Source organism: Trachypithecus francoisi, unplaced genomic scaffold (genome assembly GCF_009764315.1).
Source record: "Trachypithecus francoisi isolate TF-2019V2 unplaced genomic scaffold, Tfra_2.0 Lachesis_group8, whole genome shotgun sequence".
Classification (NCBI taxonomy): domain Eukaryota; kingdom Metazoa; phylum Chordata; class Mammalia; order Primates; family Cercopithecidae; genus Trachypithecus; species Trachypithecus francoisi.
Window position 1 is genome coordinate 69,508,980 of NW_022681473.1, and position 11,658 is coordinate 69,520,637.

The following is an 11,658-nucleotide window of genomic DNA, read 5'->3' on the forward strand; positions in this document are numbered from 1 at the left end:
TTGTCAGATGGATAGATTGCAAAAATTTTCTCCCATTCTGTAGGTTGCCTGTTCCCTCTGATGATCATTTCTTTTGCTGTATGGAAGCTCTTTAGTTTAATTAGACCCTATTTGTCCATTTTGGTTTTTGTTGCCGTTGCTTTTGGTGTTTTAGTCATGAAGTCTTTGCAGCCTGTGTCCTGAATAGTATTGCCTAGGTTTTCTTCTAGGGTTTTTATGATTTTAGGTCTTACATTTAAGTCTTTAATCCCTCTTGAGTTAATTTTTGTATAAGGTGTAAGTAAGGGGTCCAGTTTCAGTTTTCTGCATATGGCTAGCCAGTTTTCCTAACACCATTTATTAAATAGGGAATCCTTTCCCCATTTCTTGTTTTTGTCAGGTTTGTCAAAGATCAGATAGTTGTAGATGTGTAGTGTTATTTCTGAGGCCTCTGTTCTGTTTCATTGATCTATATATCTGTTTTCGTACCAGTACCATGCTGTTTTGGTTACTGTAGCCTTGTGGTATACTTTGAAGTCAGGTAGCATCATGCCTCCAGATTTGTTGTTTTTGCTTAGGATTGTCTCAGCTATATGGGCTCTTTTTGATTCTATATGAAATTTAGAGTAGCTTCTTCGAATTCTGTGAAGAATGTGAATGGTAGCTTGATGGGGATAGCATTGAATCTATAAGGTACTTTGGGCAGTATGGCCATTTTCATGATATTGATTCTTCCTATCCATGAGCATGGAAGTTTTTTTCCATTTGTTTGTGTCATCTCTTATTTCCTTGAGCAGTGGTTTGTAGTTCTCCTTGAAGAGGTCCTTCACATCCTTTGTAAGTTGTATTCCTATATCGGGGGAACCAGCCCCCAATATTTCCACATAGGTTCTTTTCTATTTTCCCTAAGTGTTGGTTGGTCTGAGAAATAAAGAGAAAGAGTACAAAGAGAGAAATTTTACAGCTGGGTCTCTGGGGGTGACATCACATATTGGCAGGTTCTGTGATGCCCACCTGAGCCACAAAACCAGCAAATTTTTATTAAGGATTTCAAAAGGGGAGGGGTGTATGAATAGGGAGTGGGTCATAGAGATCATATGCTTCCTAGGGCAATAAAAGATTACAAGGTAAATAGCAGAACAAGATCACAAGGCCAGGGCGAAATTAGAATTACTGATGAGGTTCCATGTCCCACCGGGCACACATTGTCATTGATAAACATCTTAACAGGAAACTGGGTTGGAGAGCAGACAGCCAGTCTGACTAGAATTTGCCAGGCTGGTATTTCCTAATCCTAGCAAGCCTGAGGGCACTGCAGGAGACCAGGGCGTATTTCATCCTTATCTTCAACCTCATAAGACAGACACTCCCAGAGTGGCCATTTTAGAGACCTTCCCCTGGGAATGCATTCCCTTCCCAGGGTTATTCCTTGCTGGGAAAAGAATTCAGTGATATTTCTCCTATTCACTTTCTGCAAGAAAAGAAATATGACTCTGTTCTGCCCGGCCCCTCAGGCAGTCAGACCTTATGATTATCTCCCTTGTTCCCTGAAAATCACTGTTATCTTGTTCTTTTTCAAGGTGCCCAGATTTCATATCGTTTGAACACACATGTTTTACAAACAATTTGTACAGATAACACAATCATCACAGGGTCGTGAGGTGACATACATCCTCAGCTTACGAAGATGACGGGATTAACAGATTAAGAACAGGCATAGGAAATTATAAGAGTATTGATTGGAGAAGTGATAAATGTCCATGAAACCTTCACAATTTATGTCCAGAGACTGCAGTAAAGATAGGCATAGGGAATTATAAGAGTATTGATTGGGGGAACTAATAAATGTCCACGAAATCTTCACAATTTATGTTCTTCTGCCATGGCTTCAGCTGGTCCCTCTGTTCATGGTCCCTGACTTCCCACAATATTCCTAGGTATTTTATTCTCTTTGTGGCAGTTGTGAATGGGAGTTCACTCATGATTTGACTCTCTGTCTATTATTGGTGTATAGGAATGCTTGTGATTTTTGCACATTGATTTTGTATCCTGAGGCTTTGCTGAAGTTGCTTATGAGCTTAAGAAGTTTTTGGGCTGAGATGATGGGGTTTTCTAAATACACAATCATGTCATCTGCAAACAGTGACAATTTGACTTCCTCTCTTCCTATTTAAATACCCTTTATTTCTTTCTCTTGCCTGATTGCCCTGGACAGAACTTCCAATACTATGTTGAATAGGAGTGGGGAGAGGGGGCATCCTTGTCTTGTGCTGGTTTTCAAAGGGAATGCTACCAACTTTTCCCCATTCAGTGTGATATTGGCTATTGTTTTGTCATAAATGGCTCTTATTATTTTGAGATACATTCCACTGATACCTAGTTTATTGACAGTTTTTAGCATAAAGGAGTGTTGAATTTTATCGAAGGCCTTTTCTGCATCTATTGAGATAATCACGTGGTTTTTGTCTTTGGTTCTGTTTATATGCTGGATTACGTTTATTGATTTGCGAATGTTGAACCAGCCTTGCATCCCAGGAATGAAGCCCACTTGATCATGGTGGATAAGCTTTTTGATGTGCTGCTGGATTTGGTTTACCAGTATTTTATTGAGGATTTTTGCATCGATGTTCATCAGGGAGATTGGTCTAAAATTCTCTTTTTTTGTTATGTCTCTGCCAGGTTTTGGTATCAGGATGATGCTGGCTTCATAAAATGAATTATGGAGGAGTCCCTCTTTTCTATATTTTGGAATAGTTTCAGAAGGAATGGAACCAGCTCCTCTTTGTACCTCTGGTAGAATTTGGCTGTGAATCTATCCAGTTCTGGTTTTTTTTTTTTTCTTTTGGTTGGTAGGCTATTAATTACTGCCTCAATTTCAGAACTTGTTATTGGTCTATTCAGGGATTCAACTTCTTCCTGGTTTAGTCTTGGGAAGGTGTGTCCAGGAATTTATCCATTTCTTCTAGATTTTCTAGTTTATTTGCATAGAGGTATTTATAGTATTCTCTGATGGTAGCTTGTATTTCTGTGGGATCAGTGGTGATATCCCTTTATCTTTTTTATTGTGTCTATTTTGATTCTTCTCTTTTTTCTATTAGTCTGGCTAGTGGTCTATCTATTTTGTTAATCTTTTCGAAAAACCAGCTCCTGGATTCATTAATTTTTTGAAGGGTTGTTCATGTCTCTATCTCCTTCAGTTCTGATCTGATCTTAGTTATTTCTTGTCTTCTGCTAGCTTTTGAATTTGTTTGCTCTTACTTCTCTAGTTCTTTTCATTGTGATGGTAGGGTGTTGATTTTAGATCTTTCCTGCTTTGTCTTGTTGGCATTTTGTGCTATAAATTTCCCTCTACACACTGCTTTAAATGTGTCCTAGAGATTCTGGTATGTGGTGTGTTTGTTCTCATAGGTTTCAAAGAACATCTTTATTTTTTTTTTTTTTTTTTTTGAGACGGAGTCTCGCTCTGTCGCCCGGGCTGGAGTGCAGTGGCCGGATCTCAGCTCACTGCAAGCTCCGCCTTCCGGGTTCCCGCCATTCTCCTGCCTCAGCCTCCAGAGTAGCTGGGACTACAGGCGCCCGCCACCTCGCCCGGCTAGTTTTTTGTATTTTTTAGTAGAGACGGGGTTTCACCGTGTTAGCCAGGATGGTCTCGATCTCCTGACCTTGTGATCCGCCCATCTCGGCCTCCCAAAGTGCTGGGATTACAGGCTTGAGCCACCGCGCCCGGCCAAACATCTTTATTTCTGCCTTCATTTCATTATGTACCCAGTAGTCATTCAGGAGCAGGTTGTTCAGTTTCCATGTAGCTTTGTGGTTTGGAGTGAGTTTCTTAATCCTGAGTTCTAATTTGATTGCACTGTGGTCTGAGAGACCGTTATGATTTTTGTTCTTTTGCATTTGCTGAGGAGTGCTTTACTTCCAATTACATGGTCAATTTTAGAACAAGTGCAATGTGGTGCTGAGAAGAATGTATATTCTGTTGATTTGGGATGGAGAGTTCTGTAGATGTCCGTTAGGTCCGCTTGATCCAGAGCTGAGTTCAAGTCCTGAATATCCTTGCTAATATTCTGTCTTGTCCATCTAATATTGACAGCGGGTGTTAAAGTTGCCCACTATTATTGTGTGGGAGTCTAAGTCTCTTTGTAGGTCTCTAAGAACTTGCTTTATGAATCCGGTGCTTCTGTATGGGGTGCATATATATTCAGGATAGTTAGCTCTTCTTGTTGCATTGATCCCTTTACCATTATGTAATGCCCTTCTTTGTCCCTTTTGGTCTTTGTTGGTTTAAAGTCTGTCTTATGAGAGACTAGGACTGCAATCCCTGCTTTTTTTGCTTTCCATTTGCTTGGTAAATATTACTCCATCCCTTTATTTTGAGCTTATGTGTGTCTTTGCACGTGAGATGTGTCTCCTGAATACAAATGGGTCTTGACTCTTTATCCAATTTGCCATGCTGTGTCTTTTAATTGGGGCATTTAGCCCATTTACATTTAAGGTTAATATTATTATGTGTGAATTTGATCCTGTCATTATGATGCTAACTGGTTATTTTGCCCATTAGTTGATGCAGTTTCTTCATAGTGTCAATGGTCTTTACAATCTGGTATGTTTTTGCAGTGGCTGGTACTGACTGTTCCTTTCCATATTTAGTGCTTCCTTCAGAAGCTCTTGTAAGGCAGGCTTGGTGGTGGCAAAATATCTCAGCATTTGTTTGTTTGTAAAGGATTTTATTTATCCTTCACTTATGAAGCTTAGTTTGGATGGATATGAAATTCTGGGTTGAAAATTCTTTTCTTTAAGAATGTTGAATATTGGCTCCCACTCTCTTCTGTCTTGCAGGGTTTCTGCAGAGAGATCTGCTGTTAGTCTGATGGGCTATCCTTTGTGGGTAACCCGACCTTTCTCTCTGGCTGCTGTTAACATTTTTTCCTTCATTTCAACCTTGGTGAATCTGACAGTTACGTGTCTTGGGGTTGCTCTTCTTGAGGAGTATCTTTGTGGCATTCTCTGTATTTCCTGAATTTGAATGTTGGCCTGTCTTGCTAGGTTGGGGAAGTTCTCCTGGATAGTATCCTGAAGAATGTTTTCCAACTTGGTTCCATTCTCACCGTCACTTTCAGGTACACTGATCAAACGTACATTTGGTCTTTTCACATAGTCCCATATTTCTTGGAGTCTTTGTTCATTCCTTTTCATTCTTTTTTCTCTAATCTTGTCTTCACACTTTATTAAGTTGATCTTCAATCTCTAATATCCTTTCTTCCAGTTGATCAATTTGGCTATTGATACTTGTCTATGCTTCACGATGTTCTCGTGCTGTGTTTTTCAGCTCTATCAGGCCAATTATGTTTTTCTTTAAACTGATTATTCTAATTAGCAATTCATCTAACCTTTTTTCAAGGTTCTTAGCTTCCTTGCATTGGGTTAGAACATGCATTTTTAGCTTGGAGAAGTTTGTTATTACCCACCTTCTGAAGCCTTCTGTCAATTTGTCAAACTTACTCTCTGTCCAGTTTTGTCCCCTTGGTGGTGAGGAGTTGTGATCCTTTGGAGGAGAATAGGTGTTCTTGTTTTTGGAATTTTCAGCCTTTTATGCTAGTTTTTCCTCATCTTTGTGGATTTATCTACCTTTGGTCTTTGATGTTGGTGACCTTCAGATGGGGTTTCTGCGTGGACATAATTTTTGTTGATGCTGATGATATTTCCTTTGTTTGTTAGTTTTCCTTCTAACAGTCAGGTCCCTCTGCTGCAGGTCTGCTGGAGGTCCACTCCAGACCCTTTTTGCCTGGGTATCACCAGCAGAGCCTGCAGAACAGGCTTCCTGTTTCTTCCTCTGGAAACTTCATCCTAGAGGGGCACCTGCCAGATGCCAGCAGGAGCTCTTCTGCAGGTGTCTGTCAACCCCTGCTGGGAGGTGTCTCCCAGTCAGGAGGTATAGGGGTCAGGGACCCACCTGAGAGGGCAGTCTGTCCCTTAGCAGAGCTCGAGTGCTGTGCTGGGAGATCCGCTGCTCTCTTCAGAGCCAGCATGCAGGAACATTTAAGTCTGCTGAAGCTGCGCTCACAGGAACCCCTTCCCCCGGGTGCTCTGTCACAGGGAGATGGGAGTTTTATCTATAAGCCCCTGATTAGGGCTGCTGCCTTTCTTTCAGAAATTCCCTGCCCAGAGAGGAGGAATCTACAGAGGAATTCTGGCTACAGCGACTTTGCCGAGCTGCAGTGGGGTCTGCCCAGTTTGAACTTCCTGGTGCCTTTGTTTACACTATAAGGGGAAAAACACCTATTCAAGTCTCAGTAATGGCGGATGCCCCTCCACCCACTAAGCTCAAGTGTCCCAGTTCAACTTCAGACTGCTGTGCTGGCAGCAAGAATTTCAATCTTGGATCTTAGGATCTTAGCTTGCTGGGCTCCATGGGGTGGGTTCTGCTGAGCTAGATCACTTGGCCCTCTGGCTTCAGCCCCCTTTCCAGGGTAGTGAATGGTTCTGTCTCGCTGGCATTCCAGGCACCACTGAGGTATGAAAAAAAAATCCTGCCACTGGCTCAGTGTCTGCCCAAATTGGCTGCCCAGTTTTGTGCTTGAAACCCAGGGCCCTGATGGTATAGGCACCCGAGGGAATCGCCTGGTCTGCAGGTTGCGAAGACTGTGGGAAAAGCATAGTGTCTGGGCTGGAATGCACCATTCCTCACGGCACAGTTCCTCATGGCTTCCATTGGCTAGGGGAGGGAGTTCTCTGACCCCTTGCACTTCCTGGGTAAGGTGATATGCCACCCACTTCTACTTGCCCTCCATGGGCTGCACCCACTGTCTAACCAGTCCCAATGAGATGAGCCAGGTACCTCAGTTGGAAAGGCACAAATCTCCTGTTTTCTGTATTGATCTTGCTGGGAGCTGCAGACTGGAGCTGTTTCTATTTGGCCATCTTGCCAGCCACCTTCCCTTTCCTAAAATGTTTTAATAAACTCTCACTCTTGCTCCAAAACTTGCCTCAGTCTTTCCCTCTGCCTGAAACCTACTTCTGTCCCTTGGCTGAATTCTTTCCTCTGAGGAGGCAAGGGATCAAGTCTGCTGCAGACCCTTATGGATTCACTGCTGGTAACATGGTCACCAAGAAGCCTGTGGGAATTTCTCCCACCAACAACCAATGAACCAATTCTGTAGTGGCTTTTTCATTGGCCCCCAGCTGGGTGTCCTCTAATTCAATTCAATTTTGACATTATCTACCCAAAGACAGTTATCAAATCCCACAGGTTGAAGGCTCAGTCCCACAAGAGTGCTCCACTTCAGATGTAAATCACAAGCCCCAGATTGTTTTATCAGTGCTCCTTACCTACTAGCTATCAACTGGGGCTCCCACAACACCCTCCTTGGGTTGGATCAATTTTCTAGAGTGGCTCACAGAATCTAGGGAAACACTTACATTTCCTGGATTATTATAAAGAATATTACAAAAGATACAGATTAAAAGACATGTAGGGCAAGGAATGTGGGAAGGGGTGTGGTACTTCCATGCCCTCTTCAGGAACACCATCCAGGAATTTTCATGTGCTCAGCTATCTGGAATTCCCCAAACTCTGTCCCTTGAGGTTTTTATGGAAGCTTCATTACACTGACATGATTGATTAAATCATTGGCCCTTGACAATCAACATTTAGCCCTTTTTCCCTCCCTGGAGGTTGGTGTGGGACTGAAAGTCTGGATACTCAATCCTGCATTGGTCTTTCTGGTGATCAGCCCCATTCTAAAGTTACCTAGGGCTGCTAGCCATCAGTCAACTCATTAGCATACAAAAAGATACTTATTACTTTGAAGACTCCAAAGATTGTAGGAGTTGTGTGCCAGGAAATGTGAACAAAGATCAAACATATATTTCATAATATCACAATGAAAATCTAAGAGAGAGATTAAGATAATTATTTCCCAAATCTCACAGTGATTAAGAAGTAATGACTCTAAAATCAGGCCACTACACTATCTTGTCACCTCTCCCTATATTTTGGCCTAGACACTTGAAGTTATTACCTATCTGGGGAGCAGGCCATTTGTCCAGGACAATCCACTCATCAATGAGGAAGAAGATATGACTCCTGAATGTGCATATCCATTCAGCTAAGCAGCAGTCACTTACTGCAGGCAAGGCCAATGCTACAATTCAATTAGTAACTATTTTACAGCAACTGCTATATGCTTGATAAAAATGCTCAAAACCACAGTTACAATAGGGAGGTAAGGGAACTAAAACTCCTTGCATAGGTTTCTTGTGTACCTATTATGTGCTAGAGTATAGACATGCATTAAAAATTATGTTTTGAGCTCCTAATGTGCTGAGCTAGGCACTATTCTGGGTTGTGAGGGATGCAATAGTGAACCCTTCTGGAAACTCTTGTCAGATCTTATCCCCCACCCCTGTATTGATTCACTGAAAAAAATTCTCTCTTTTCTGGGATTGTGAGTCAGGTACAAAATGATGAAAAAAAAGGAAGAGACTTAATTTTACCAGTGCTATAGTCCAATAATTGAATAGCACCTGTCCTGGTTCCTACCCAGTTCCTAAGCCTGATGTAACTGCCCAGTGGGTTCTTCTGGCCCACTGCCCAGATACAGCCAATTTATCAAGGCAGGGGAACTGCAATAAAGAAAGAGTTTTATACACATAGAGCTACTAAACAGAAGACTGGAGTTTTATTATTCAAAACAGCATCCCTGAAAATTCTGAGGCTAGGGTTTTTCAAGGATAGTTTGGGGGAAGCAGGAGACAGGGGGATGGCCAGGCAATGGGTGCTTGTTAGTGATTGGTTAGAGATACAATCACAGGGGTATGGGAAATGGTCCTCACATGTACTGAATTACTATTGGGTGGGGCCACAGGTTGGCAGGTCCAGATGGAACCATCTGCCCTCAGACATACACAAAACCTGAAAAGATATCTCAAAGGCCAATCTTAGGTTCTACAATGTGATGTAATCTGCAGGAGTAATTGGGAATGGGGAAGCTGCATATCTTGTGCCCTCTGGAATAATGGCTGGCAATTGTTTATGACTACACCGTAGCAGAATTCAGGGTCCTCTATCCTCTCAGCTTGGTGGCCTCTTGTTAGCTTTACAAAGGCACTTGAGTTATGGAAAAAGGCTATTATCACTTAAACTAAACGTCTCCCAAAATTAGCTTGATCCAAGCCCAGGAGTAATTAAGGGCAGGTTGAAGACCAAAGGGAAGAGGAGAGGTGACTGCATCAGATCTCCATCACTGCCATAATTTTCTCTCTGTTATAATTCTCCACTCTTCCTTTTCGAGATCTCCAAGTTTCTTCCAATATATTAACCCTTTTTTCTTTTAAAAATTTTTATTTGGAAATTATTTCTAAGTAGTATACATGAATAGTTCAAAGAATTCCCACATTTTTTTTTCTAGTGCCAGGTGTTTATTCCCTCACATGTGGGTGGTTCACGTACACGGCACACAGGCATGGGCACCATGGGAGGGGGCAGCACTCCTGCCTTCTGAGGGGAGGATCTTGCCCTCACGGTGTAAGAAGGGAGAGGATGGTTTCTCTCCTGCCCTCACTAGGGCCTAGGGAACCCAGGAGCACATCCCACCCCTTCCACCTCTCAGCCGAGGAGAAGCCACCTTACTGACATTTAGTTCCAACCATTATAGTAAGTGGGGAAGGGATTGGCCTGGTCCCAACCATTACAGGGTGAAGATATAAACGGTAAAGGAAGGTACAGTTTGGATGAGGCCACAGGAAGGAGCAGGTGACACCATCAGAAGCATGTGCAGGGGAGGGGCAGTTACTGGGCTTCTGGGCTGCTTAGTCCCTGGCTTGGCAGGAAGGGTAGGGGAGATGGATGGGGCTCATTGTTTGGCATTGATGATGTCCACGAATTCGGGCTTGAGGGAAGCACCACCCACAAGGAAGCCATCCACATCAGGCTGGCTGGCCAGCTCCTTGCAGGTTGCCCCAGTCACAGAGCCTCCATAAACGATAGGGGTGCTCTGAGCCACTGCTTCAGAGATGTTGGACTTAAGCCATCCTCAGAGCTTCTTGTGTACTTCCTGGGCCTGTTGGGGTGTTGCAGTCTTGCCAGTACTAATGGCCCACACAGGCTTATAGGCCAGGACGACCTTGCTCCAGTCTTTCACATTATCTACGATGACCTTTTTCTGCTCGAAAACAACCTTCTCAATGATGCCAGGTTCCCTTTCATCTAGCTTCTCCCCAATACAGGTGATTACTCCTAGTCCCTCTGCCAGAGCATGGGCTACTTTCTGCCCAATCAGCTCATCTGACTCCCTAAAGACATACCTTCTCTCTGAGTGCCCCAGGACCACCCACGTGGCTCTGCAGTCTTTGATCAAGCCAGGGCTGATCTCCCCAGTAAAGGCCCCATTAGTCACTTTGTAGCAGTTCTGTGCAGCCACAGCAATCTTGGGATCTAGCTTCTGTAGGGCGAAGTCGATATAGGCAGTGGGGGGAGCGCAAACCACCTCGGTGTCGGCCGGCACCTTGGCCGCATTCAGAGTGCCGATGAGCTCCCCCAGATTCTGCTTCTGCCCGTTCATCTTCCAGTTCCCCCCAACGAAGAACTTCCTGGAAGGCGCCATGGCACTGGAGTCGAGGCGCTGAAGGTCAGTGTCTGCATATTCCCACATTCTTTACTCAGATCCACTAATAATTATTACGATTTTGCCGTGTTTGCTTTTTTGCTTTCTCTTTGTTTCTTTATAAATGTGTGTGCACGCATTACATATGAATGTATATAATTGTTAACATTTTGCCATATTTACTTTTTTGCTTTCTCTGTCTCTATGTGTATGCATACATTATATATAAATGTATATATGTCATATATGTACATTTTATATACATGTAATCATTTATATACATGTAAATTTTTTCCCCCAAGTCATTTGAGAGCTTCAGACATCATGCTCCTTTACCTCCATATCCTACATTGTGTGTTTCCTAAAAGCAAGGACATTCTCTTATATAAATGCCATATAATGATCAAATTCAGAAAATATAAGATTAGCTAACACTATTTTATAAGATATAGTTCATTTTTCAGATTATGCTAATTGTCCCAATACTGTCCTTTATATAAATTTCCCTCTCTGACCCAGGATCTAATTCCAGATTACACCTTGCATTTTGTTCTTATGTCTTCTTTCCCTACTCAAGTTAGTCAGAGTTTATTTCTATTGCTCATAATCAAAGAATCTTAAAAATACAATTTCCTTCTGTTTATGATACGGGAGTGCTGGGAAGGGAAGAGTGTGGTCACTTTAAATGATACAGACGAGGGGAAGGAAAGTGTTGGGTAGAGGAGGGCATGGTCCCTGGCTAGGGCTCCACCCCCATGGAACTAGGTGAGGACAGGCACTCCTGCTTTTGCGCCCAAATGTTGCATTTTTCAAGACCACCCTGTCCCATGACACCCCCATCCTGGGCCTATAAAAACCGGAGACCCTAGTGGGCAGACACACAGGCAGCTGGATATTGAGAGGAACACTTTGGTGGAAGAAGACCCGAGTGGCTGGTTGAGAGCATGCTGGCTGAAGAGCACATGGACAGACGCCAGCATGCTGGCAGACCATTAACTGGTGGGATGAGACAGTTTGGCTGGGGCAGTTGGAGGAAAGCTGGGGCCACTGAGCGGCCCAAATCCAGGGAAAACCA

At 43.1% G+C, this 11,658-nt stretch overlaps 1 protein-coding gene across 1 annotated transcript; it reads right to left on the reverse strand.

Annotated features, from left to right (window-relative positions):
• Positions 1 to 9,385: 9,385 nt before the first annotated feature.
• LOC117080198 (triosephosphate isomerase-like) lies at positions 9,386 to 10,614 on the reverse strand. Its single transcript, XM_033204975.1, is given in 1 exon segment — positions 9,386 to 10,614. A coding segment is annotated over 1 exon segment (750 nt). The 5' UTR covers positions 10,584 to 10,614; the 3' UTR covers positions 9,386 to 9,833.
• Positions 10,615 to 11,658: the final 1,044 nt, after the last annotated feature.